This window comes from Pteronotus mesoamericanus, unplaced genomic scaffold (assembly GCF_021234165.1).
Source record: "Pteronotus mesoamericanus isolate MK-2021 breed Mesoamerican mustached bat unplaced genomic scaffold, CSHL_Meso_final contig_44, whole genome shotgun sequence".
Taxonomy (NCBI): domain Eukaryota; kingdom Metazoa; phylum Chordata; class Mammalia; order Chiroptera; family Mormoopidae; genus Pteronotus; species Pteronotus mesoamericanus.
The window spans coordinates 6,310,257-6,336,073 of NW_026555166.1; the positions used below are offsets into that span (position 1 = coordinate 6,310,257).

A 25,817-nucleotide genomic window follows, 5' to 3' on the forward strand; every position below is an offset into this window, starting at 1 on the left:
ATTGCCTCACTTTTCACCTTTTCCTGTGATATTGATGATTGAAACAGGAGTAGCAATACAAAAAGTGGTTTCTACTTTTGCGGACATGTCGAAATGAGCTTGGAGTCACATGTGCATGATCACTTTACCTTAAAGTGAGTCATTTGGGGGTTAATCTTCAATCCCAAATTTTTTAAAAGTAGTTCTGTTCTTTTACAGCCGACGTACACACCTTCAATTCATTGATTGAAGCAACAGCAATGACAAATGAGAAATTTGACGAAAAATGGAGTCATATTTTGGTAAGGAGGAACCTTCATTTCGTCGTTTAATGGGCCTAAAATACCTTTTGCTAGAAATGCATGGGATGGAGACAGCATCCACCGAACATCTTCATAGCAGTCACTGTGGTGGGGTCTCAGATGGTGGCTGCCTGTCTGTGCCCTTCCGGCAACCCGGTAATCGAAACAGTCCGACACATGAGAAGAAAGCTTCTTGGCCCAAAGCATACAGTGAGAATTTAGGGAGATTGGGTTGCTTTATTCATTTATTTCTCATAATATCATAAGAGGTTTTTTATTACAAAATAATGGATACTTACTGAAAAAGTGTTATCTGGAGAGTTTTAATAAAATTGACATTGCTGGATTGAAGTAACTTAGAAATACAAACATGTTTTATACCATACAGTTGATTTAAAAAAGGAAAAATGCACAGTCCATTTTAGTCTGCTCTTCGGTTTTAAGTCTCAGACACTAGGCAGAGAGAGGGCTAGAGACAGATACCTTGCTCAGGTGCAGGTGGGGCAGCTGAATGGAGGGCCTTCTCCAAAAGGCAAAGTCACTGGTCCTACTAATAGTTAATTTTTAAATTAGGGATATATTAACCTGCTTTAGATATAGCGAGAGAGCCAAATTCTTTTTTCGTTTATTTGTTTACTGGACAAATTATCTACCCAGGCTTAAAAAAACACTTCCTGCTCTTAATTTAATTAGGAGCTTCTGAAACAAATGACTGCACAGAAGGTGAAACCAAATCTGCAGACTTTTAATACCATTCTGAAATGTCTGCGAAGATTTTATGCATTTGGGAAATTGCCAGCCTTGCAGACTTTGCGTGAAATGAAAGCCATTGGAATAGGTAAGGATGCATCCTAGTGCCCCTCGCTGAAGACCAAAACAGTGCTGACCGGAAGTTTCAGGTCCAGACAAGAAAAAAAGAAAGTGTAAATTCTTTTTCCCTATTTACATAATACGTTGAGAATTTCCTTTCCACTTGGCACATGCAGTTACTATGCATTGGGAGCCTTTATTATCTTCATGTTCTTAGAGCAAACCACAACGTTCTTTTAGTATTTTAAGTACTTTTCTTATGGATCTCTTGATTCAGGGGAGAATTATTCACTTACAGTTAGCAAGTTTTAAATCCCATGACATTTTTTAGCATAATTAGGTAAGAACCTAAGTTTGTACTGATGTGTTGTATATTTTCAGTAATAACTTTAGTGAAGGTTGTTTTGGGAATCAGTTCACATTGGTGTGCTTTAGTGTTCTTAAATAAAGGGTCCTAATACAAGTACATTAGGCATAACATTTTCGTAATAGATGTCTGGGCTTTCCTCCTTTACTTCAATCAGATCAGTTGGGAAATGTCTTTGTTCAAAGGAATAGTAGACATGTATCATATTTCATTTAAATATCAGCATCAACATGTTTTTAGTTCATTGTGCCTCAGTAACCTATATTTTGGATACCTGTGTTTGAGTTATTTTTATTTTTTTTTTTCTATGTACCTGATAATTTGAGAACCCTCACTTGCAACGTATCACTATATTATTCAGCTGTTTTATCAACACGGTATGTATGACATTATGTTCTTTAATTTATGCAGAAAATTGACCCAGCACTCCTCATGCATATGAATTAAGAAAAGAGAATTCACTGATGTATCCACAATTTGAGCAAAAATTTATCCTTGAAAGTAGTAACTTAGTGATGTGAAACAGCGGGGGGCTGGGGGGCCATTAAATGTGCTCACGGTGTTGGTGTATGATTAGGGACGACTGGCCTGGCCGTGTGCCTCGGTCTTCCCAATGCGCCAAGGTTGGGGGCTCCTTCCCAGGTCCCGGCACATGCAAGAATCAACCAATGATTGTGTAGATAAATGAAACAACTAACTGATGTTTTTCTCTTTGTGTATCTCTCTCTCACCACCACTCTTTCCCTCCCTCTCATATCAATAAATTTTTAGAAAAGAAAGAACTGATCAGAAGGTACTTCAGTTGGAAGTTCCTTTTGCTCTCCAGTTAATAGCCACTAGCACGTGTGGCTGTTTAATTAAAATTAAATAAAATATAAAATCCCATTGTTGCATCAGTGCTCAGTAGCCACATGGGACTGCTGGCTCGTTTGCTCAGTAATACAGATACGGAATATTTTCATCTTTGCAGGAAGTTGTTGGACAGTGCTATCCCACAGTAACCTTGATCTTATTTTGAAGTCTTGTGGGAGAACCTTGAGGCTACATTTGTCACCTACTTTTAGGTCAGCCAGTCCCTGTTGGGAGCTGTGCTCCGTTGAATGGACTTTGGAGCAAGGCACACCTGAGTTGAAATTTCCCCTCTACCATTTACCAGCTCTGTCAGATGGGACTGGATACCTTACTCGAGTAATACTGTCAGTGTGTAATGATTAAATGAATTATGCACAGTGTCTTTTCCCATGCTTGGGAGGCACACAGTAAGCACTGTGTCTGTTGGTTCTTACTGGTTTGCCCCAACCTGAGAAAGAATCGGCTGGGTTTAGAAATGACAACTCTGGTCCTTCTTCCCTACAATAGACTTTATATATAAAAACAACAGAACTTGATTGTATTTTGGAGGGCTAATTTTACAAAATCTACATCGTCACCTATAAGGAAATTTGGTATCTTTTAGGGTGGGTGGAACAGGTGACTGACTTTATCTTGGGAACAGGTAAACAGTTTCCATAATAACCGTATCTTTTAAAATTTTACCTTGGTAACATTATAGTGGAACTGCCTCCAGAGCCTCTTAGCTCCCCTGCACTATCACATGTTGCATTGGTTCTCTTGCTAACTAACCAAAATCGATGGTACTTATGCTTCCTAAGCAACACCCATGACCAGGGAGGAGTGTCGATCTTCTTTTTTCCCCAGTTTGTCTTATGTATATAAATTGCTGCCTACAGTAACAGTTTCTAGGAATATACCCAAAGGAGAAAGCCTAAAATAATGAAAAAATAAGACATGCAAAATATATTGTCACATAACACATACAGTACTTAAGATTGTTAGCAAATGGAAACATGCTTGAGAAAGTTATAAAAATACACCTATGTTGTTTTTAAAAAACTTATCACTTGCATGTGGATAACGTAAGGAAGGTGATGTGGATAAAGAGTGTCATATATTTGCAAATATTACACCTGTATTGGTACATTTTCTGATCTATTAGTACTCAGGTCATGTGATTTTAAGGGACTGCCCACATCCATTAATTGTAGTTTTCTTTTTCTTTGGACTTCTGCTCATCCTGATTATTCTTAAAAGGAACACAGAATGTTTGTTTTCCTAAGCACGTACCCTTGGTGAGGGTGTCCTTTTGGGTGTGACTGTCTCACTCCACTTTAATCGGTGTTGCGCTGTGAAGGACTAAGAAGGAAGGGGAAAGTCTCCACTGGGAGTGGGCTGATGGTGAAACCTGTTTGCTTGTTCTGCAGAAAGCCCTCCAAAAAGATCATCCCTTGTGATCTATGATATCATGAATGAATTAATGGGGAAGAAATTTACCCCACAGGACCCGGACGATGGTATGTACAGAGAGCTTGTTTTCCTGTCAGTTCTCAAAGGCCTTGTTGCAAGGACAGGGTTTAATTTAGGTTAGTAATCTTTTGGGTGATTATTCTGAGAAAGCCAAAATGCCTGTAGCACTTTGCTGTATACTTCCTCTCAGCTTCAGTTTGTATTTCTTTAGGTTTATCTTACACGTTAGTAGAAGTATTGCCAGGAATTTTATTAATGTCACGTGAAAGTAGGAAATTTTATCTATAGAGTAACCAAAGCCCTCGTGAATTTTGATTTTCAGATATGTTTTTCCAGTCAGCCATGAGAGTTGTAAGTACCATTTGTTGTTTAACTGTTGTTTTCCATTTTCCCTTTATCCATTTCCTAAATTTATCTGTAATTGGAAGCAAGCAGGTAGCGGCCTCTACCTGGTCCTTTCGTTTACACTCCTGTTGATGATGTTGGCTTTTTTTCTTTCCCTAAACTCTACTAAATCACGTAACATCCCTACCCTTCATTGTATTCATTGTCTTTTGCCTTTTTTCACACCTTTGTTCAGTAAGGTTTTAGAGTATTTCATATTTGCCTATTGGTAGCTTTTTAAATTGATAGCGTTATTAATTTTGGTTTTCATTTTATTATGCTGTATAGGAAAAATTTCAAGCAGCTTCAGAATGAATTAGCATATCCTATTCCCTAAGACTAACTGCTTTTCAGTTCAGTTTGTGTCCTAGGTTTTTTCCCCTGGGTATTAAACATGCACACGTAGACATGTTTCCATGGTACTTAGTCAACAGCAGGGAAGGACTACAGATCACTTAACAGTTCTCTGGTGGGTGGGTTTTGCAGTCATTTCATGGGTTTTTGCTTGTACCTGGGTGCTGGAATGAGCGCTCCATCCGTCTGTGCACCTGACCAAGTGTTTTGCAGGATTGATTTCTAAATTATAATTATTAGAGCAAAATCATTTTGCTTTATTACACTTTACAGAACTTGGGGTTTTCCCCCCCAATTTCTTGCAACTCATTTGCTGTCAACCAGTATTATGTTGAATCAGTATAAATGTTCCTACAAGTACCTGTACTTTTTTTTAATGTAATGAACCGCCGTTTGTCTGTTGGGGAACTTTTAAGAGTGATGCTTACTACTTACAAATTTTCAGTGTTCCTCTCTCAAAGATCTAGAACTTGCTTACCAAGTACATGGCCTTTTAAACACTGGAGACAACTGGAAATTCATTGGCCCCAATCATCGGCGTAACTTCTATTAGTAAGTGTGTTAAAAATGTATCCTTTGTCATTAATGGAGCATCTTTATGCCTCCATTAGTTGATTCTGCAAGTGGGGGGCTGCTGGCGGCCCTCCCTTTTCACCTCTGATGGCTGGCAGCGTGCCCCTGACTCAGTGCATGTTACCGGGGCGCTGGGACGGTGACGCCGTGGTGGGACTGATTGGCCAGGCTGAGTTTCCTGGTAACACATTAAATCGGCGTATGTTTTTCCTGTATGCCCTCCTGTTTTACATTTTTTAACTTACAGCAGCAACGGTCCATAAATATTTTATCAGAGCCTCCTTTGTTCTTAAAGATGCAGGTAGTGGAGCGCACTGAGAGTTCTTAAATGGGTTTGCTTTTAGGCAGATAAAAACAAGAACTTAAGCTTAATAGGTACATGGTGATTATCTTGTACATGTCCAAATGCTTTCTACACATTGAATGCTTTAAAATGAGTGTGCTATTACTGTCTACGCACCATGAGCCAGGAGTATACTGAGGAGGCAGTCATGAAGGACCAGCAGAGAGTAAAAAGCTATTAACTGGGAGTCCAGAAAACCGTCAGCACCTCCTGGGTGAAGCATGGGCCCATGTAACTTGATATTGTTTGTCATTTGTAAATTGTTAGACTACACATACTTTTCCCCTTCATTATAGTTCCAAGTTCTTCAGTTTGCTTTGTCTGATGGAACAAATTGATGTCACCCTGAAATGGTACAAGGACCTCATACCTTCAGTAAGATGATTCATTATCACGTATCATTGTACATGTCTTTTTCGGTATTTTTGCTGAGTAATATTTTAAAAATACATTTGTGTTCTCTTAATCAGGTCTTCTTTCCTCATTCCCAAGCATTGATAGATCTTCTCCGAGCACTGGATGTGGCCAACAGGCTAGAAGTGATTCCTCAGATTTGGAAAGGTTGGTTTAGCTCATGAGCCCAGGCCCATGTCACTTCGTTGTCCTGCAGTTTGGTTAACAAACATGTTAACATTGGGAAGGAATAAGGCTTCCAGTTTGACTAAATTGAGTGTATTAGTTGAGGTGTACTTCAAGACCATTTGCCCTTGTTGCATGTTAAATTGAGTGAGTAAAAATGTATTTAACATGGCCTTAGTTCCTTAGCAACAGGAAAAGGGTAGGTTTTGTTCTTGTCGTGTGATATGACAAAGGGAAAATTAACATCAATGTTAATCATGTGGCATGACCTAAATATAAATTCAGGTCTCAAACCCCAAAGACTGTTCCCCTCTATCATGTTTCATCACTGTGGTTCAATTGTTGACCAGTCAGTGATACTTACGTTTCTAAGAAACAGCCCTGACTCTGGGTTTATGTGTGTGTGTATATTGGCTGCAGAAGATACTCTATCTTTTCCTCTAGGTGACTGATCATAAAGTCAGTTTCTGTCTGCCTCAAGTTTCCATGTCTAAGACTCTAGCCCTGCCATACTCCTTCAGAAGACTGCACTAAAATATATTAAAAGTCACTATTCTCAGATGCTGTAGAACAGAATCCTACCATTTAGAGCTGGTGGCATCTCAAGTGCAGTGTGTGTGTTGTGTCTGCACTTGACTAGGAGCAGCATTGGCTCTCACTGCTCTTTTATTTCCTGTTACCACAAGTCATCCTGCTGGTTTTCTGGAATCCTGAAATAAACCTTGAATAGGTAACGCCAGCAACTTGTTTTTACCCACTAAAAAGTATGGGCGACAGCTGACAATAGGTCAAGGTCAGCCAGAGTATTGTTTTTACATCACGGTGACCACTTCTCACTACATTCCTTTTTTGTTTCAAGATAGTAAAGAATATGGTCACACTTTCCGCAATGACCTAAAGGAAGAGATTCTGATGCTCATGGCAAGGGATCGGCATCCACCAGAGGTAGGGTCGTGTTGACACTCAAGTTTCGTTATCATTGTGAGATGTATACTAAAGATGTATATGCTCACCCTGGCGGGTGTGGCTCTGGATTGAGTGCCGGCCTCCAAGCAAAAAGGGCGCCATTTCGATTCCCAGTCAGGGCACATGCCTGGGTTCTGGACCAGGTCCCCAGTTGGGGGTGTGCAAGAGACAACCAGTCAATGTATCTCTCGTGCATCAATGTTTCTCTCCCTCCCTCCCTTCTCCGCTCTCTAAAAATAAATAAAATCTTAAAAAAAAACAAAATAAAAAAGTATATCCTCTACTACTGAGGGCCCTGTAGGGGTAACTTCCCTGTTTTCACCTGTCATTGTGGAGAATTCTGCCATCTAATTAATTAAATTTTGCCATTTAAAACCCAGATTTAAATTATACATCTAGACATATCCAACCTTTAGCAGAATACCATGTCTAAAGTCACACTCATTCCTCTAGTCCAAAGCAAGCAACATGCAGATAGCACTTTCTTTTTGTCCTGATTCCAGCAGGTTGCATTAAAAATACCTACCTAAAAACCCAGGGCTTTATTTTTTACTCCATTGTATCTACTGTATTATATGTATGTTACTACATATGTGACATGTTCAAATGGTTAAAGATGTTTGGTGGTCCTGTGGAATCTCTTGAACTTCAGTTCTCATAAAACCAGTTAGCAGTTCTTCTGACTCCAGCGGCCTCTCAGCTTCAGGTGGCGTTCGCTGACTGTGCCGCAGATATCAAGTCTACTTACGAAAGTCAGGACGCCAGACAGACGGCTCCTGACTGGCCAGCCAACTCTCTGAACTGTATCGCTGTCCTCTTCTTACGGGCCGGGAGAACCCAGGAAGCCTGGTGAGTATGATGCCACAAGTGTAGGTTAGAAGCATTTACTTGGATTTCAGAGAATTTACCCTGGTCTGTAGAGGTTTTCATATTTGGCTGTGTAATGTTTATTTATCAAGAGACAAAGTTTTCTATGGGAACTTCAAAAAAAACTGAAAACTTTTGGAAGAAGACCATATTATACATGATTTAAGAGAACATGGTTCAGTGGGCTAATTTCTTTCCATTAATGACCTTTCTGTTTTCTGTATCTGGGCAAGTAAGCACTTGTCTGTCCACTAAAATAAAGTGATCAAAGAATTTTATTTTTGAAAGTGTTTTGGGCATTTGGTTTATTCAAGTATTTCATTGTGAGTATTCCCTTACCACCCAGCTGAAAATGTGGGATGCGTACTTGGATTTACCAGAGTGTAGTTATACATGGTCTTGGCTAGCGCCTGTGCTTACTCTGTGCCACTCTAGTTTTTAGTGTTTGTGCATGGAGACCTAATGTACACTCATTTTTCCAAAAGCAGAGGAGTCAACAAACGACTTTGTAGAACCATCCCAGTTGGGTGGTTGTGCTGTGTTTAGTTCCAAGAGTCAGTGAGTGGGGTGTACTTGCACATGGTTTCTTCAGCACAAGAAAGGAACTTAATTTGAACATGCAGCTGTCAGTCCAGAGTGGCTGTTCACTGCCTGCAGGACAGGCTGGTGAAGGCTTGCTGCCTCCACTGGTCTCGGGAGTGTAAGTCATACACAGGACCTGCTATGCTACTCGTATCAGAAACATGTGATGCTCAAATTTGTTACCTCAGGTGAGACACTTGTTATGAATCAGGCTGTGATGATTGGCGCAGGGGTACGGACCTCAGCTGAGTCATGGGGGCTGAATGTATGTGTTTCTCCTTTGTCCTGCGTGTGGCAGGATGGTGGCGAGCACATGCATGAGACTGATGCCTTAATCTGAGCCTGCACTTCATTATGTAATTTTAGGACACACTGAACTCACCCTGATAGAGAGGAAAGAGCCATACACACTCTATTGCATCCCTGTCCTCCAGCTGCCCACGGGACATACTCCCTCCATGGGAGCACTGAAGCGAGCCTCTTGAGGAGGATCTGCCCCAGCAGTTACCATCACTGGCAACATCACATTTGCCTGTGAAACTTGTGCATATATATGAAGCTTGGGAAGAGGGAGATGAGGCACCCAAAGTGGCTGTAAAGGCAGGACTGTGCGTCTTCTGGAGCTTCCACTGTAGTGAGGAAGGACCATTCATCTCTGAGTCCAGGAGGGAACAGGTCATCAGATTGCCTTCCGTTCTGGTACTATTCATAATCTTCTCCTATTTGATCTTGAACAGGAAAATGTTGGGGCTTTTCAGGAAGCATAATAAGATCCCTAGGTAAGTTGAAGTTAACAGGCCTGCCTGGGTACTTGGAATTAGCTGCATGGGATTAATTCTTACTGCAGGGTGATGGAAATTTCTTCACGTGCCTCAGCCATGGCAGCTGGACACTGTTCTGATAGGGAAGGAAATGGATCGTTGCACCCACCGTCTAGCAGGGGTGTCTAGCCTGGGGTCCATGGGCGGCATGCGGCTCAGGATGGCTATAAGTGCAGCCCAAAACAAAATTGTAAATTTACTTAAAACATGAGGTTTTTTTTTTTTTGTCATTACGTGTCACAGTATATTTAATGTGTGATCCAAAACAACTTTTCTCCTTCCAGTGTGGGCCAGAGACCCAAAAGGTTGGACACCCGTGATAGGGCATCTGAAGCAGACATTGACTTATTTCATCACAATACTGGGGATACATTGAATAGACTCTCAGTAAAGGCATAGTGAACCAGTGTTTCTTTTTGTCCCTTTTAGGTTTAGACTTCATGTAACTTTGCCTCCAAAGATACAGTTAAGGATTTTATGGCTGAACTTTCGAAAGTGCTAGATTTTGCATGCAAACCTGACTGGGGGGGTTTAGGGGTTTAGTTGAGGAATGTTGACATTTTGCCTTTCTTGTACAGAAATGAGTTGCTGAATGAGTTTATGGACAGTGCAAAAGCATCCAACAACACTGCCCAGGCCACTGAGCTAGTGAAGCTGGCAGGTGCCTTCAGCTTGCCTGTTTGTGAGAGCCTCACCCAAAGGGTTATGGCTGATTTTACAGTCAGCCAGGAACAAAAGTGAGTAGCTACTGTATCATAACCGTGAAAGAAAGCTACAGAAATGCAAAGACCATTCAGATGGTCGGATTTGAATGTGCCCATCCAAATGTGTATAGCTTTCTTACCCCTGAATTTCCTTTCTGTGCAAAAGTCAGGATGTGTATTGATTCAACAATTATTTCATTTGTTAAACAAATCAAGGAGGCCTATAGATTTGGCTGTCAGAACTTTTCCTTTGTTAATGTAGTTTAGTGAAGCTGCAGAATTCCCCGCTAACCAGACTGAATTGCAGCGTAACTCTCTCGTGCATTTTTCCTTACAGGGAAGCCCTGGGACACCTGACTGCTTTGGCCTCTGACAGCAGCAGTGACAGCAGCAGTGATGACGACAGTGACATCGGCGAAGGCAAATAAAAGTGGGCCAGTCGGGAGCAGCTGTGGCCTAGCATAAGATAATATTTAACCATGATATGAATTAAATGAGAATATAGATTTGGCGAACTTTGAAATACAATTGATACAACACTAACTTATTTTAAGGTTAAATTCCTTATTTGATACTTACTAAACCATCCATTCCAGGTTGATGATTCATACAGAAGCAGCACCGTTTTCAGTTCTTTGGATGCTTATTGTGCGGCGCACAGCTCCTGATTTCAGCGTGGGCTCTGGGCACCTGCGGTGTCTGCCGCGGGCCTCACCCTGCCGCCGTCAGTGTGGTCCGCCCTCCCTCTATGAACTTGAGCTTTTGTTTGGCTGATGCTATGACGTTGGTGCGCCCTGACCTTACAGAAGGTATCTTTAAAGGAGGTTTGCTTACAGTTATGTCACAATTGACACTGGGTCAATAGTGTCCCAATTTCATGGATATTTATGTGGAAAAAACCATACATCTTAGGCAGGACTTTAGGTTGCACAACTGGGAAAATGAAGGCTGTAAATAAATAGTGAATTAATGATGTGTATGCATTTCCATCGTTTTGGTTTTTTTTAATTGATTAAAAAGACAGGATGAGATTGATTGGTTGTCTCGCCTGTGGCCCAAGTGGGCACCAGACCCCTCAACCTTTCGGTTTGTTGGACGATATCCAGCCAACTGAGCCACACCAGCCAGGGCCCCATCATCTTTATGTGGCCTTTGCCAGTCTCCCCACCTGGGGTTTGCACAAAGTGTTTCCTCTCCCCTTTCTCTCCCATCTTGCGTTATACTTCAGTGTCCAAATGAGGGTTTGTGCTGACAGATTGAAATGTCATGACGTGATTGTGTATTGCTAGTAATCAGGTTGGTCAAGAACCTCTGCTTGTCCCTTACCATCATGACTTTAAAATGCTATTAAAAGCTTGTGAGGTTTGCAGGAGCATTCTTACTCTCATGAGGGATTCCTTACCACAGGCTGCTTTACTGCTCTGATTCCCAGATTTACTGAGCACCCCAGGAGTTGTCTGCAGAAGAGTACCTTCATCTTTACCCCCCAGGATTAATATTTATGGGCCACCATATTGTATTGGTGTCTGTTCCCATCTCCATTTATCATCCTCACTAGGCCGGGAACCATTCATATGGCTTCAGAAACCTGAGTATTGGTTTGCATTTTCTCCTAGAATGTCAGTTTAAGACATCTAATTGAGGGACAAGGGGGTGGGGGTCACAGTAGTTGGCTACTTGATGCATTCATGTGCATTGCTCCATTAGCCCCTTAACATACCAAGCAAATGAAGAAAAGGACATTAGGCAGATTAGCCTTTTATCTTGGTTTACAACTTCCTAGAAGCTGCTGCTACCTGGAAGCCTCTGTTAACTCGGCCCCTTTCCTCTTGGTTCTTTGAAACCTGCAAATGCCTCTTGGCCAAGCACTCACTGAGAAGTGGTATACTACTCCTGTTGCCAAACCCTAGCTGAATCTTCACTGGAATGCTTTGCAGCCATGAACTGCATAAGCAGTTCATATGGAAAGGGGGATACATATGAACTGATGTCATCTGGATTTGTACTGGACTTTTTTTTTTTAAATTTATTTTTAGACAGAGGGGAAAAGAGGGAAAGAAGGAGAGAAACATCAATGTGATTGAATCAGTTGCCTCTCATACCCCCAACTGGGGACCTGGCCTGCAACCCAGGCATGTGCCCTGACTGGCAATTGTATTGGCGACTTTTTGGTTCACAGGCCAGCATGCAATCCACTGAGCGACACTAGGCAGGGCGAACTCTGTTTTTAACACCTACAGGTATTTCAAACCCCACTCTGGGTAAATAACTACTTTGAACTTTTCAGGAAAAAAAAGGCCTATAGGATTGGTCTTCATTTGCTCTCATTTCTAAATGTTTATTTCACTTACGAAGTATTAGTCCCTAATAGTAAAAGATGTTCTGTTTTCCTATACCAAAATTACTAACCTGGCAATTTTTGCTTGTAGTCCTGCCTTCTCAAGTTTGTGTCTCTCTACACTTTACTGCAACTCAAGTACTGCATTCCTAGAAGACACTTAACTGAGTGGCTTCTTAGTGATATATTAGGACCCCTCATTTTTAAGACCACTCTCTTGACAGTCTCAACATGTCTCAGCTGATGTTCACATAGAAAATGTATTAATAACGTGAGCCTCAGTTTAAAGTTTTAAACAAAAGCGATAGAGGAGAAAGGTTTGTTGTAACTCAGACCCATTAGGACTGGAATCAAGTTTTGAAAAGCTTCAGAGCATCACAGGGGAGTGCACTGCTTCAATGATGCCAGAGCCAGTGCATCAGCATCCATGGCATGGGAAGCAACCACATGTCAAAATAAAAAGTCACGAAATGGCCTTTTGTAAGTTGGGATCTAAGAGCAGTGAAACTTAGTAAGGAACTGGAGAACTCAGCATCAGAAGAGCAAACGGGAGTTGGGACTCCTGGAATGAGAAAAGAAGAGTCTTAATGTGCAGTAACGTAAGTGTTGACCCAGAGATTAGCAGTGTGTGGAAATGAGAGATTTGGCAGGTTTCTGGTTAAACAAAACATTAAAGGTTTAAAATAAATTTTGTAGGTGGTAACTAGAACATTATAATGAAATGTATTATAAAATCTAAGTACATTGCATACAGTTGATATATTTTCCTAGCGCAATAGAAATACGCACATATGTATCTGATCATGACGCACATTATTTTACCGCTGGTCATGGTCATAAAACGTTGAAAAATACTGATGTAGAATATTCTGTGACACAGCAGCCACTAGGAGCACAGATATGCAGAACAAGTTTTATAGAATCATTTTGATCTTAGCGCCAGAGTGGCAATTTACCAGAGAAATGGGTATCTTTTATTTGGTTGCTATAAGGCAATGTGCTAGGACATAGGATGATCACATGTAAGGGACACAAAGTGGGCAATGAAGAAACCTAACCTATAAAAGAATGCCTTTCAGCCAACTTGTGTAGCTGTGGTCTGTGTAGTGGAATCAGGACTGCTCGGGATAATAAAGCCCAAGGAAAAGTTCACAGAACTCAGCAAGATTTACTCTTGAAAACAGAATGTCCAAGAGAAGTAAAGGTCATGATGAAATTTATTCTCAAGAAAACCTAAGCTTTGCCCCTGATAACCAGTGGAATCTGTTCCCACAACAATGGCACCTCCACTGGCATTTGCCTTACAATCCCTCCAGAACCCTCTATCCATACAGCTAGCTCAAACTAACACCCTGGGGAATCACATCACCTTCCCAGAAGGGAAAGGGCAGCGTGGCCTGGTAATCCTTTTTCCTTCCCTTTGCTTTCTTGTGCTCCCCCACTGACCTCAGGGCATCTTAAATGCAACAACAGGAAGGAACCCAGGGAATCTTAGCTTTTTTGGGGGGGGGGGGCGGTAATGGTGCTTGCTGGGCCCAGTGATGAGTGATTTGCCTGGTATTTAAACCTTCCTATTTCCCTTTTATGTCAAATTATCAATTGTTCTGCACGAAGTTCAAGCAAGTTATTTTAAAACTTGATTGGACAACTTATTTGGGACTTGGAAACTGCCTTATCCAGAATCTGTTAAGAGCAGAGGGTCTGAGTTCATAACACTAAGGAATATATAAGTAGTGTGTGTTTAAAAAGACTGCCTAAAATTACATTTTAGTTTGTCACATTGACTTGAACATTAACACAAAGGTCAGAGTTTTAATGTTAAACCTGGAGGCATGACTTTAAAATGTTCTATAGCACTCAGGAGGGAGGCAATAAGGTGCCCAATTTAAGACTAAAGTAGATAGACAGCGCAAGCAAGACAGAAATGATGACTTGGCTTCATCAAGCCAGGGATGATGGGGTGAAATTTAGCACTTGCTGAAGTGAAGCTCCCTGCCGCAACTGTCCAGGGCTACCTCTGCCTCCCCCCAACCTTGCCCTTTTGGATTACACCCCCTTGAAGTAGAGCTGAAAACCCAGGTAAAAGGCTCTTTACGCCCAAGTAAAGGATGCGTTCCTCTGAAGGGTTGCTAAGTGACATCTCAGGAAGACAGAGTCTTAGTAGGTACGAGTTAGGAAACAAAGCCTGGTCAAGAAGAATCCCATTTTCAACATCATCCTGTTTTCCAATTTGCAATGGGGGTGCGGAGGTCTGCTAAAGAAACGACTAAAATTGGAAACTTGTTATTTTGATTTACAGAGCTAACATAAACCGCTCAGTTCAGATCATCACTCCTGAAGCAAGGTAGTTATTCCCAGGCTCTTACAAAAATTTAGATTCCTTTATATTTTACATATTTCACAAAAACAAATTACACTTTTAATATGACAAATAGGCAAGTAGTCAGCTTTGTAATTTCATGCCATTCCAAACGTGTAAAAACAAAGTTGAGTTTAGAACAGCTTCATTAGCTTAACAGCCCCCCAGTGCCAAGAATGCCTCCACTTGCAGAACATTACACAAACCACGTGTTCCAATCAGGGAAACTAGATGTAGAGTCATTCCTCAGTACTCCTTCAGAACTCATCAAACCCTGTACTCATCGCATTTTGATGAGAAAGAAATTTTCAGCACTGTGCTTGCTTGGGACTCATAGCACTTGCTAGACCCTGTAAGTCATGACGCCACCCTGCAAGAGAAAATGCTGCTTCACTCTTCACTTGCTTGGTACTTGTCAGTTTCAGCACGCATCACGAGTCCCAGAAGGAATACGATGAGTACCGAGGTACCACTGCATTTTGTTGTATTAAGAATCCACTTAGGGTGGCTAAGATGGAGGTGTAGGTAGATACACTGCCTCCTCGAACAACCAAAAGAACAACAAATAAAGACAAAAAACCAGAACTGCTGGAAAATGAAACCATATGGAAGTCTGACAACCAAGGAGTTAAAGAAGAAACATCCAGACCGGTAGGAGGGGTGGAGATAGGCAGCCAGGGCAGAGGACATGCAGCAAGGCAGCGGTGGGAGGACCTGGCAGGCACGGTGGCAGCTGGTGGCCCCACATCTGTGTGCAGATAAACCGAGAGGAACAGGGTTGCAAGACAACGCAACCCCGAGTTCTAGCGTGGGAAAGGAAAGCCTCAAAACCTCTGGCTGTAAAAACCTGTGGGGGTTGCAGCAGCAGGAGACACTCCCAGCCTCACAGGAGAGTTCACTGGAGACCCAGAGGGTCCTAGAACGTACACAAGCCCACTCTCCTGGGAAATTAGAAGGACCTAATCTGCTTGTGAGTAGCAGGGGAAGTAACTGAAAGCCAGCTGAGAGCCAAGCAAATGGCACTGTTCTCTCTCTGACCCCTCCCCCACATACTGTGTCACAACACAGCAACCTGGGTTGCCCCACCCTGGTGAAACCTAAGGCTCTGCCCCTTACAACATAACAGGTGCACTGAGACAAAGAAACATGGCCCAAATGAAAGAACATATCAAAACTCCAGAAAAACAACTAAATGACGAAGAGCTAGCCAACCTATCAGATGCACAGGTCAAAACAATGGTCACCAGGAAGCTTACAGAAATGGTTGAGTATGGTCGCAAAATAGAGGAAAAAGTGAAGGTTATGCAAAGTGAAATAAAGAAAAATATACAGGGAACCAACCAACAGTGAAGGGAAGGAAACTAGAACTCAAATCAACAATTTGGAGCAGAAGGAATAAACAAACATTCAAACAGAACAGAATGAAGAAACAAGAATTCAAAAAAATGAGAAGCTTAGGAACCTCCGAGACAACTTTAAACGTTCCAACATCCGAATCATAGAGGTGCCAGAAGAGAGCAAGAAATTGAAAACTTACTTAAAAATATAATGAAGTTCCCCAGTTCAAAGGAAATAAGACTTCCAGGAAATCCAGGAAGCTCTGAGGGTCCCAAAGAAGCTGGACCCAAGGAAGCACATACCAAGGCACATCATAATTAAATTACCCAAGATTAAGGATAAGGAGAAAATCTTAAAAGCAGCGAGAGGAAAGGAGACAGTTACCTACAAAGTTGTTCCCATAAGATTATCATCTGATTTCTCATAAGAAACCTTGCAGGCAAGAAGGGCCTGGAAAGAAGCATTCTAAGTCATGAAAGGCACGGACCTACACCCAAGATCACTCTATCCAGCAAAGCTATCATTTAGAATGCAAGGGCAGACAAAGTACTTCCCAGATAAGGTAAAGTTAAAGGAGTTCATCATCACCAAGCCCTTATTATATGATATGTTCAAGGGACTTATCTAAGAAAACAAAGATCAAAACTATCAACAGTAAAATGACAACAAACTCACAGCTATCAACAACTGAACCTAAAACAAAAACAAAGCAAACTAGTACAGGAACAGAATCACAGAACAGAGATCACATGGAGAGGGGGGAGGAGGGGAGGAGGGGATAAGGTACAGGGAATAAGCATACTTGTTAAGTACAAAATAGACGGGGAGGTTAGGAATAGTGTAGGAAATGGAAAAACCAAAGAGCTTATATGTACAACCCATGGACATAAATTTAAGGGGGAGGAATGCTGGTGGGAGAGGGGGTGCAGGGTGGAGGGGGAACACAGGAGAAAAAAAATGGGACAACTTGAATAGCGTAATCAGTAAAATATACTTTAAAGAACAGTATTAAAATTGGTGGACTAATGTCCACTGAGTGGTCACAGGGGGAAAAAAAAGAGATCAAAACTATGAACAATAAAGTGGCAAAAACACATTTATCTACCATCAACTGAATCTAACAAAGCAAACAACAGAGACAGAATCATGGACACAGAGAACGTTTTGATGGTTGCCATGTGGGAGGGGAATGTGGGGGAAATGGCTGAAGAGGTGAGGGAATTAAGTATAAATAGGTAGTTACAGAATAGCCATGGGGATGCAAAGTACAGTATAGGAGATGGAGTAGCCTAGGAACTTATACGCATGACCTATGGATGTGAACAATGGTGGGGGGGTTGCCTGAGGGAGTGGGGGATTCTGGGTGGAGGGGACAAAGGGGTAAAAACCAGGACAACTATAATAGCATAATCAATCAAATATAATTTTTAAAAAATAAAAAAAATTCGTTTAGGCCCTGGCTATGTGGCTCAGCTCAGTTGGTTGGAGCATCACGCAATGCATCAAGGCTGCAGGTTCGATTCTCAAGTTGGGGCACATATAGGAGAGAACTAATCGATGTTGATGTTTCTTCCCCTCCCCCCCAAAAAAATCAATGGAACCTTGACTGGTGTGGCTCAGTGGGTTGGGTGTCATCCTGTGAACCGAAAGGTCACTGGTTAGATTCCCAGTCAGGGCACAAGCCCAGACTGCAGGCCAGGGGCCAAGTTGGGGTGTGCAAGAGACCACAGAGCAATGTTCATCTTGCACATCAATGTTTCTTTCCCTCTTTTTCTCCCTCCCTACCCCTTTCTTTAAAGAAAATAAAAATAAATAAAAGCAATGTCCCCAAGAGGATTAAAAAAATAATAAAAGAATAGGCCAAAATGGACCAATGGATCCCTAAATGAAAGGACAAGGTCAAGTGTCATGCAGACATGAATATAACAACCCAAATTCAGGGGCTGGCATACGTTCAAAAATATAATATAGAACCCCTTCCCTTTTTTCATTATTGGCAGATACGTTGCTCAAACAAAAATGCCTCCTCAACAATCTCTGTGAACACATAAACCCCCAAAAGAAAATTACAGTTTGGGGGAGAAAACTGACAGTATTTTCATTGAGTAAAAAACCAATGAATTTGTTAACATTTACATAATATGGCAATTGTCCTTATCTTCAGAGAAGTAAAGTAACGTTCCCTGGGTTTCATGACAAACAGTTCATAAATACCACAAAATTTTTCAATCCCTTAAAGGTTCCAGGCTCAGCACCCACACTTCCCAGAAGAGGTTCACGGGGGAATCAGTGGTTTGGGGTGGCAGTGGCGATGGGGGTGTGTATGTTCAGTCCCAAAATAAAATATTTTCGTCCTGTGGTAGCAACCAGGAAAATTTGGGGTACATACGATTTCTAGTGCCTATAAATCTCTAGAACGATGTAACTCCAACTGTAAATATATTTGGCATTTTAGTTTATATGTTACCCTTGAGTGTGACCAGCAGGAATCAGTTCATCACAACCTTCGAAGCCAAGTGCCACCCTTGGATTTCTGGGACCCAATTCACAGCCAGGAAACTGAGTGCCCAGAACTACCTACTTGTGCTGTTGCTGCTTCGCAAGGAAATTTTCTATACACACAAACTAGAAATGGTACTTTTTGAAAAGGGATAAGCTACTCAGTTTTCATCTTTTTGTTTTATTCAGTTTGCTCCAAAGGCAAAATCAACAGTAACAGGGACCACAAATATTATTTTGATTGGCTCACAAGCCTGATCAGTAAAACCTGAAAAACGGAAAATGTTACACAAGTTGCAAAGAAAGTACTCCTGGAGATCAATGACATGATAGCAAGTGAAAATAATATAAATGCAACAGGTGTTAACATTTAGAACAGAATTTGTAATCTGCTCCCTTTCTAGACAATTCTGACACCCTGCTGAAACCCTTTACATATTACTGCTGATTTCCTTTGACATGAACTAGGATGTTACAAACTCTTCCTAGTCCTTACTCTTGCTGCACTTGAGTGGTTCCTATTCCTACAGCGCTAGCATATGCTGTCAGGATGTCCACTATCTGTTTAGTTTCTAGAGTCATCCGGGCTTCCTTCAGCCAGTCCTGCGCCACTCGCCTGGACTCTCCTTTCAGCTGATTCACAAACTTTGCTGCCAGCTCCAGATCACCATGCTCAATGCAATAGGAGGCATATGACAGTAATTTAAATGTGTTCATATCCTCAGGGCAGAGCTCCACTGGTGGCTTCAGTTGCTGAGGCGGGAAAAGGAGCAGGGACTGCAAGTAGGAGAGGAAGTATTGGTATAAGCTATTTCTGGTTTCATCAATCATCGCTACCCTTCGGGCCAGTTTTTGGACTGCATAGAAACGGACTCTAAGGGTCTCTTCACTGTATACCCCACGGGTCAGGGACTCTGGGGGGATAGCGGCAGTTAAAGCTTGGGCAAATTCACTGTCAGAACAGGTGGCTCTGATGGCCTCGACTGCGCTACCCAGCGGAACAGTGGGCCGATCTGCAGACGCTGTCTTCATGCTGTACTTTAATGCCTCCACTGAGAGCCAGAGTTGGTGGGCCTTTCTGGCCTCCTCTTCAGCAACTGCATGACCTACAAAAAAAACAAGACAAAGAAAAACATTTTTCTTTCCACTTGACTATATGTCCTTCTCATATACCCAGAGAACTGATGTACCTTCAATAAGTTAAATCCACTCATGTGGAAGATGGGACCACAAAGAGCCTCTTCCAACCCCATCCCACCACGTATTTCTGAAGTGTTCTTTCCCCTTCATGTGAAACAACAAGCCATGACATATTTAGTGAGCATTTCTTTTCCTAAGACCACACAGAAAGCCCAAGAGAGTGTATGTACATGTACAAGCACAACTGAGTCTCCCTTCTCTCCTTCTGTGACATCTAGGACAGTGCATGGCATCTAATTCAGGTGTATTTATCTGTACAAATGTTTGAGAAGGAAACATTTAAATTTGGCTAAGATTTATGCTAATGCGATCAAAAACTTCCTGAAAAGGGATAGAAGACTTCAAATAAACTTAACAAACTACTTATTTTTACCTTTATTTGGCAAAAAGATTCCATATTACCCCAAAGAAACCCATTTTATCAACATCTTCATTGTTAAGACATTTCCTTTTCAGTGTGGCTCATGGAAGCCTCAGTGTAACTAGGGTCGATTTGGCGGGCAGAATCAGCAAATCACCACCTCCAGGTAACGCTCCGACAGCAGGGAGGGCAGGTCGGCACAGCCCGCAGGCTAGCATGGACCGCGCTGACCTTTTCTCCGGTCAGGACACATGAGACATAACCAATGTGTGTTGGGTAAACTGCCTTGTAAATGGTGAGCTCATGCCTATCACAGTAAGGAGTAAAACTTCAACTTATTTAATTTTTAGATTCTTTTAAATATCCTCTCACAGCTCTCTATATTCCAAACTTACCAACTCTGGGGCTAACTTTCTTAGAAATGAATAGAGTTTATTAGAGTGGTATCAGCTTCTTTATGCCCTAATGCCAATGCACATATCCCATTATCCTCATAACAAGGAATTATCCTAAGAAGCTGGACTGAACTTAATTGTCTCAGGGCCCCAAGCACTCACTCTGAACAGCCTGCTCGATTCCTCTCAGTCTGGCATAGGCAGTGTTTATATCCAGAGTAAAGTTGTCAACTTGCTCTTGACTGAGCCGACGATACTGTAATTCTTGCTCGGCGAGCTTCTCAGACAGATCCTGAAGTAGAACAAATAGTGTACAGAAAGAAGTGATACTACCTCAATTAATGTCACTTACCAGGCCACTGAAGTCTTCTAGCAACTGCTTATCTCCAAAAGGAAAGCAAGCCTTTAAAACCTCAAAATAGTTGTCGTGAACCACCTACATTATATGTACGGTATCAGAATTTCCTTAAACTCATATCTGATGTGTAACTTTCTATAAAGTTACTAATGGAAGCCTATATTACAGGAGGTAGACTAGCAGAAGAAAGAAGGCTATTAAAATGAGAAAAACATCAACTTTAGAAAGAAACTGTACTGCCACACAAATATGATTAAATTGTATTCAATATCCTCTATTTGAAAGTCTCCTATTTTTTCCCAGAACAATACCCGTCAAATAGAATTTAAACTAAAATGTCTTTCTATTGGCATAAATTTCAATTTTCTGGAAGACTTTCTTACCTGACAAACCTCATTCCCTTCTTGTAAGACAAAATAATAAGTTAGTATATTATAAATGACTTGCTGAGTAGAAACTAACTACGACCAAAGGTATCCAAATTTAACCTTTCTGGAAAGTTTCCTCAGATACAAAAATCTAGGCACTACCGCATCACCCACAGGAGTTTATGGAAATACAGCAGTGTCATTTCTCTCACAGTGCTCTGTTTATTTTCTTAAAAACAAGTACCACTATCTGAGACATCTGTTTTGTTTCCTTGTTTCTGTCTGATGGTCTGCTTTGGGTGCCACTGCATTTAAGCACACAGTAGGCACTGCCTGGCACAGGGATGGCACTTCTTGGATATTTATGCACTGGCTGAATGAACTAATTCATCAATTATATTGTGTCAAGTATTATTGCTTGCATTCCTGAAACCCCACATCCCAACCCTCCGTAAAGCTTTGAAGGCTCCAAATGACAAGACAGATACAAAACACACCAGATCAGTAACACAGAGGTACACCTTTAGGAAAAAGGGAGCAGCTCTGCAAGTATACAAAAGCCCCACTTCAAGGGTAGGTAGGTACCATTAGAAATCTTGCCCCAGTCTTCCATATCCTCAGAGGGAATGACATACAAAGCATGCTAAAAGGGAAGGAGAGACCACTATTAACGGAAAAGAGCAAAAGGAGAGTGAAGGGGAGTCGATGCTTTACAACCAGTGCTCACCTGTTCAAATTCATGTTTCAGTTCCTGTTCCTGTACCCTGAGGACATCTCGCAAGTGATCAGTGTGGGCAGCAGCCTGTCGGCGAAGCTGGGTTCTCATTTCGTTCTCCATGGCGTCTCTGACTTCCTCTACCTGCAAAACCAAACGGTCGTGACCAGTTCCCAATTCTGCACACGTGCTTTTAGAAAAAGAGAAGACCAGTAACAATGACGGTAGCAGCCCCCATGTCCCGGTCCCCTAGGATATGCCATGCACACCTACACATTCTCCATTTACTTCCACTTCTGATATGAATCAGAAAGTTGAGTGTTAAAAGGTGACTCAAATAAGGTCACAGTTGTGGCAAAAATCAGATTTCAAACAGTGGTATTCTCTGATTCCAAAATTTGTGTTTCTTTTCACATTACCAGGCTGCCTCCTACACAAAGCTAACATTAGTTGAATAAAACAACTAAAAAAACAACTCATTCTATAAAATAAATGGGAATATCTGAGCATTGAATAGACATTTGATGACATTAAAGAATTATTGTTTTAGCTATGCTAACAATTGCGTTTTTTTTAAAACATACTGAAAGTATTTACAAGCAACATTTGTCATTTCCCAAATCACTTATTCCCCCTTGAGAATTAACAAATTCCAGAACATGGGGGAAAAAACCACCACAATGACTTGGAATCAAACACAACCTCACCACAACCATCTGTGGCCCTGGGAAAATTATTTACCTTCTCAAGTCTCCATTTTCTCATTGGTGAATAATAATGCCTACTGTGAAGACCTGTTAAAATTAATAAATGTCTGGCAGGTGCTAAACACACTTTTTTCTAAACAAAGAAAACTACTCTGAAACTGTTTATTTTATATAAATTTAGACTCATCATGGGCCAAATCAAACCAAAACCATGGAAAGCCTTGCCTAACAATCAGCCATGGGTCATACTAAAAATTATTTACACTGATTATCTACAATTCACTAACTTACCTATTCTCAAAAACAATGTAATTAATAAGTAGATCCATTTAGTCAGTGCATAAATATTTATGAAGTGTGAGCTCTGTGCCAGACAGGGCCCACTATATCCCTGGATGGAATCCGACAATAAACAAAATGGACATCCTGGACGGTGATACTTGTTTTTAAGAAAATAAATAGGGTGCTATGAGAGAAAGCAATACAGGGGCCCTACTTTAGACCGAAGGGACAGAAATGGCCTTGCTGAGGTGATCTCCAAGCTTAAAACTAAGATTTAAAGAGAGAAACCAGAACAATGTGCCAGGCAGAGCAAACACCCCCAAGGAAATAGATGTAGTCAAGGTACCCCTTCCTCAAAAAACAAAAAACAAACAAAAAAACCAGGACCCCTGGTAAATAAGGGAAGTAAGGGAAACCTGGCTCACAGCAAAACAGGAATAAGCTCACAAGGCCTTTTTGGTATAGGTTAAAAATTTGGATTTGATAGTAAATGCAGTGGGCACTCAGTAGAGAATTTTCAGCAGCCTAACCTCCGTTCTGAATGTTTTATAAGGACCTCTTGCCCGTGTAGATAAAGACACAGAAAGATGAGTATGAAAACACAGAACCTGTTAAGACAACACTCTGGACTATGGTGGTGGGAATGGAGAAAGTGAAAAGTGAATAGATTTGGGATTTACTTTGGACACAGAACTGGTGGAATCTGTCAATGGACTAGATGTACAAGCTGATGGAGGAAGGAGGGACAACTAAGAATGATTTCTTGCGTGAGCAACTGAGTAGGTGGAGTTTTATTTAGAGACAAACAAGCTGAGGGAGGAATTAAGAGGCCGATGGAGAAAATGAAGAAATTTGTTTTGAATGTGTTGCGTTGGAAATGACTGAAAACCTAGCTGGGGACATCAAGTCAGCTGCTAGACAGGCATCTAGAAGCCAAGGCAGATGTCAGAGCTAGCAACATAAATATCTTAAGTGATAAGTAATACTTATACTTCCAAGCCACAGGCGCACTTGGAGACAGTTTAATGGGAAGGTTTCAGTGCACGTCAGTATTTGAGAGCCTGAGCAAAGAGGGAAGCCAAGGAGTGAGTGGTCAGCGAGGTAGGGGCACATGAGAGGCAACCACAGATTGTTTTTCTTTCTCCCTCCCTTCCTGTCTAAAAATAATAAATAAATAAAATCTTTAAAAAAACACTGGCAGAGAAAAATACTCAGAATCCAACAGAGATGCTTTCAGTACTGCTTTAAGGGGCAAAAGTTCCACTGGGAAAGGATAAGCTAGATAATCCTAAATACCAGCAGCTTGTTACTTTCTTATACATCTGCATCCGCTCAACATAAAGTAACTCGATTAGATTAATTCTTCCCTAGAACAACAGTCCAATCTCCATTCAAGAGGTAAGTGGTCATGACATACAACTAGTATTTTAAAGTCAGTGACAGCTGATATAATTTCAGAATTAGAAAAACAGTAATGAACTTCTATGGACCCATCGCGCAACTTCAGCAATGATCAATTTGGTCTCAGTAGAAGTAGAAAATCAAATTAGATTCACTTAAAAAAAAATACATATACACACATATTCTATTAGCTGCCAGATCAATGTAACCTCTTGACAATTCCACTCTACATTAGTCAAAGAATGAGAGTAGGATAGGCAAACGGTATCTTTAGGATTATTCTGTAAATAATTTTGCTCATGTGGCTCTCCTGAAAGAGTCTTAGGAAGACCCAAGGGTCCCTGAACCACATTTTGGGAATGGCTGTTACAGACCAGCCATGGTATTTCCATTGGCCCTCCTACTGACTATAGGTAAGAGCAATATTATGCAACTCTGGAAAGTAAGAACTGAGCTTTGGCTGGAAGGTTTCTAAAAAAAGTCTTTCTCCATCTTAAATAAATTCGTATTTTTCCATATTGGAAAAAAAAAAGGTCAGGTTCCCTTTAAATGTTAGGCAATCACTCTCGTATCTTCTACCTTTTTGTCTTGCTCAGCCTGTATCTCACTCCTGTGATGTTCTAATGCTTTTGCCACTGCAGAGTCAAAGGCCCGCTTTTCTTCCAGCTTTTGTTTTTCCACCGCTAATGCAATGTGCTGTTTCTCTTTGGCCTTCTGTTCTGCTAGCTCTCGGTTCAGCTGGTCAATGCGACGATGCGCATGAGCAACCAGGGAGTTTAGATCATCGGTAGACAGCTTGTCAGCTAAACAGAAAATCAAATTAAAATGTTAATTATTTTACCAAAACTATACATCTACGAGGTAACGTGTTTCAATTGCTTATAAAATTTAACTATAACAGCTATAAACAAAAGCAAACATTTGAAAAGAGACATTTGAAACTAACATTTGAAAAGAGACATAGATTCCAGGGCGATCAGAGATTCACAGCTCATGGCCAACAACAAAGGTTTTTTCAATCCCAAGTGAAGTCATTCGGTGGCTTTAAAGTATATAATCAGTTCTTTGCCAGGAACCCAAATTAGTACTTCCAATCTGAACTAATTATAAATTTGCTTAATAACTCACCATAAGTTTGCCTGTAAAGACAAGGCTTTCATATACAATCACTTCCACATTTCATGCGTAACTATTAGTCGGAACAGGCATCCAATTAAAGATTCTTCTCTGCTAAAACTCAAATCAAATGAAAACTCAGGCTTTTCCCTAATAAGAGTTTGTATGCCTTCATTCTAAGATATTACCTAGGGTGGTGATCTGCAACCAGGCCTGTCCAGAATCACTTGAGAAGTTTTAAAAAATACTCATGTCCAAAGATTCTAATTTAGGCTTAAATACTCTCCCACCTACCTCAATTTCACACTCCAGAAGTATTCTAATATATTACCTTAGATTAAGAATTATGGCTGTAAAAGCAAAATACCGAATGTGAGAAATACTATATGATAAATGACTCAACTCTAAAATAAACAGATTGAAAACCAAAAAAATAAAGTGGAGG

General features: G+C 41.1%; 2 protein-coding genes and 1 non-coding gene across 9 annotated transcripts in view; 2 read left to right on the forward strand and 1 right to left on the reverse strand.

Annotated features, from left to right (window-relative positions):
- The window catches only part of PTCD3 (pentatricopeptide repeat domain 3), a 30,832-nt gene extending 19,921 nt beyond the window's left edge, over window positions 1-10,911 (forward strand). The window contains exons 12-24 of the mRNA XM_054577666.1: window positions 199-281; window positions 975-1,119; window positions 1,785-1,835; window positions 3,720-3,809; window positions 4,085-4,113; window positions 4,946-5,052; window positions 5,713-5,791; window positions 5,887-5,977; window positions 6,855-6,940; window positions 7,662-7,810; window positions 9,148-9,189; window positions 9,810-9,968; window positions 10,273-10,911. Coding sequence (XP_054433641.1) covers window positions 199-281; window positions 975-1,119; window positions 1,785-1,835; window positions 3,720-3,809; window positions 4,085-4,113; window positions 4,946-5,052; window positions 5,713-5,791; window positions 5,887-5,977; window positions 6,855-6,940; window positions 7,662-7,810; window positions 9,148-9,189; window positions 9,810-9,968; window positions 10,273-10,363 — 1,202 coding nt within the window. The 3' untranslated portion in view covers window positions 10,364-10,911. The remainder of the gene's footprint in view (window positions 1-198; window positions 282-974; window positions 1,120-1,784; window positions 1,836-3,719; window positions 3,810-4,084; window positions 4,114-4,945; window positions 5,053-5,712; window positions 5,792-5,886; window positions 5,978-6,854; window positions 6,941-7,661; window positions 7,811-9,147; window positions 9,190-9,809; window positions 9,969-10,272) is intronic.
- On the forward strand, window positions 8,619-8,755 carry LOC129073999 (small nucleolar RNA SNORD94). The gene has a single exon (XR_008529487.1). It is a non-coding gene; the product is annotated as a small nucleolar RNA SNORD94 (small nucleolar RNA).
- A 7,723-nt stretch (window positions 10,912-18,634) lies between the features above and the next one.
- Window positions 18,635-25,817, reverse strand: part of IMMT (inner membrane mitochondrial protein) — a 48,594-nt gene continuing 41,411 nt past the window's right edge. For all 7 annotated transcript variants that reach the window (XM_054577669.1, XM_054577674.1, XM_054577668.1 and 4 more), the window contains 4 exons: window positions 24,836-25,059; window positions 21,879-22,010; window positions 20,588-20,717; window positions 18,635-19,575 (listed from right to left, as the gene is read on the reverse strand). In XM_054577669.1, coding sequence (XP_054433644.1) covers window positions 18,962-19,575; window positions 20,588-20,717; window positions 21,879-22,010; window positions 24,836-25,059 — 1,100 coding nt within the window. In that variant the 3' untranslated portion in view covers window positions 18,635-18,961. The remainder of the gene's footprint in view (window positions 19,576-20,587; window positions 20,718-21,878; window positions 22,011-24,835; window positions 25,060-25,817) is intronic.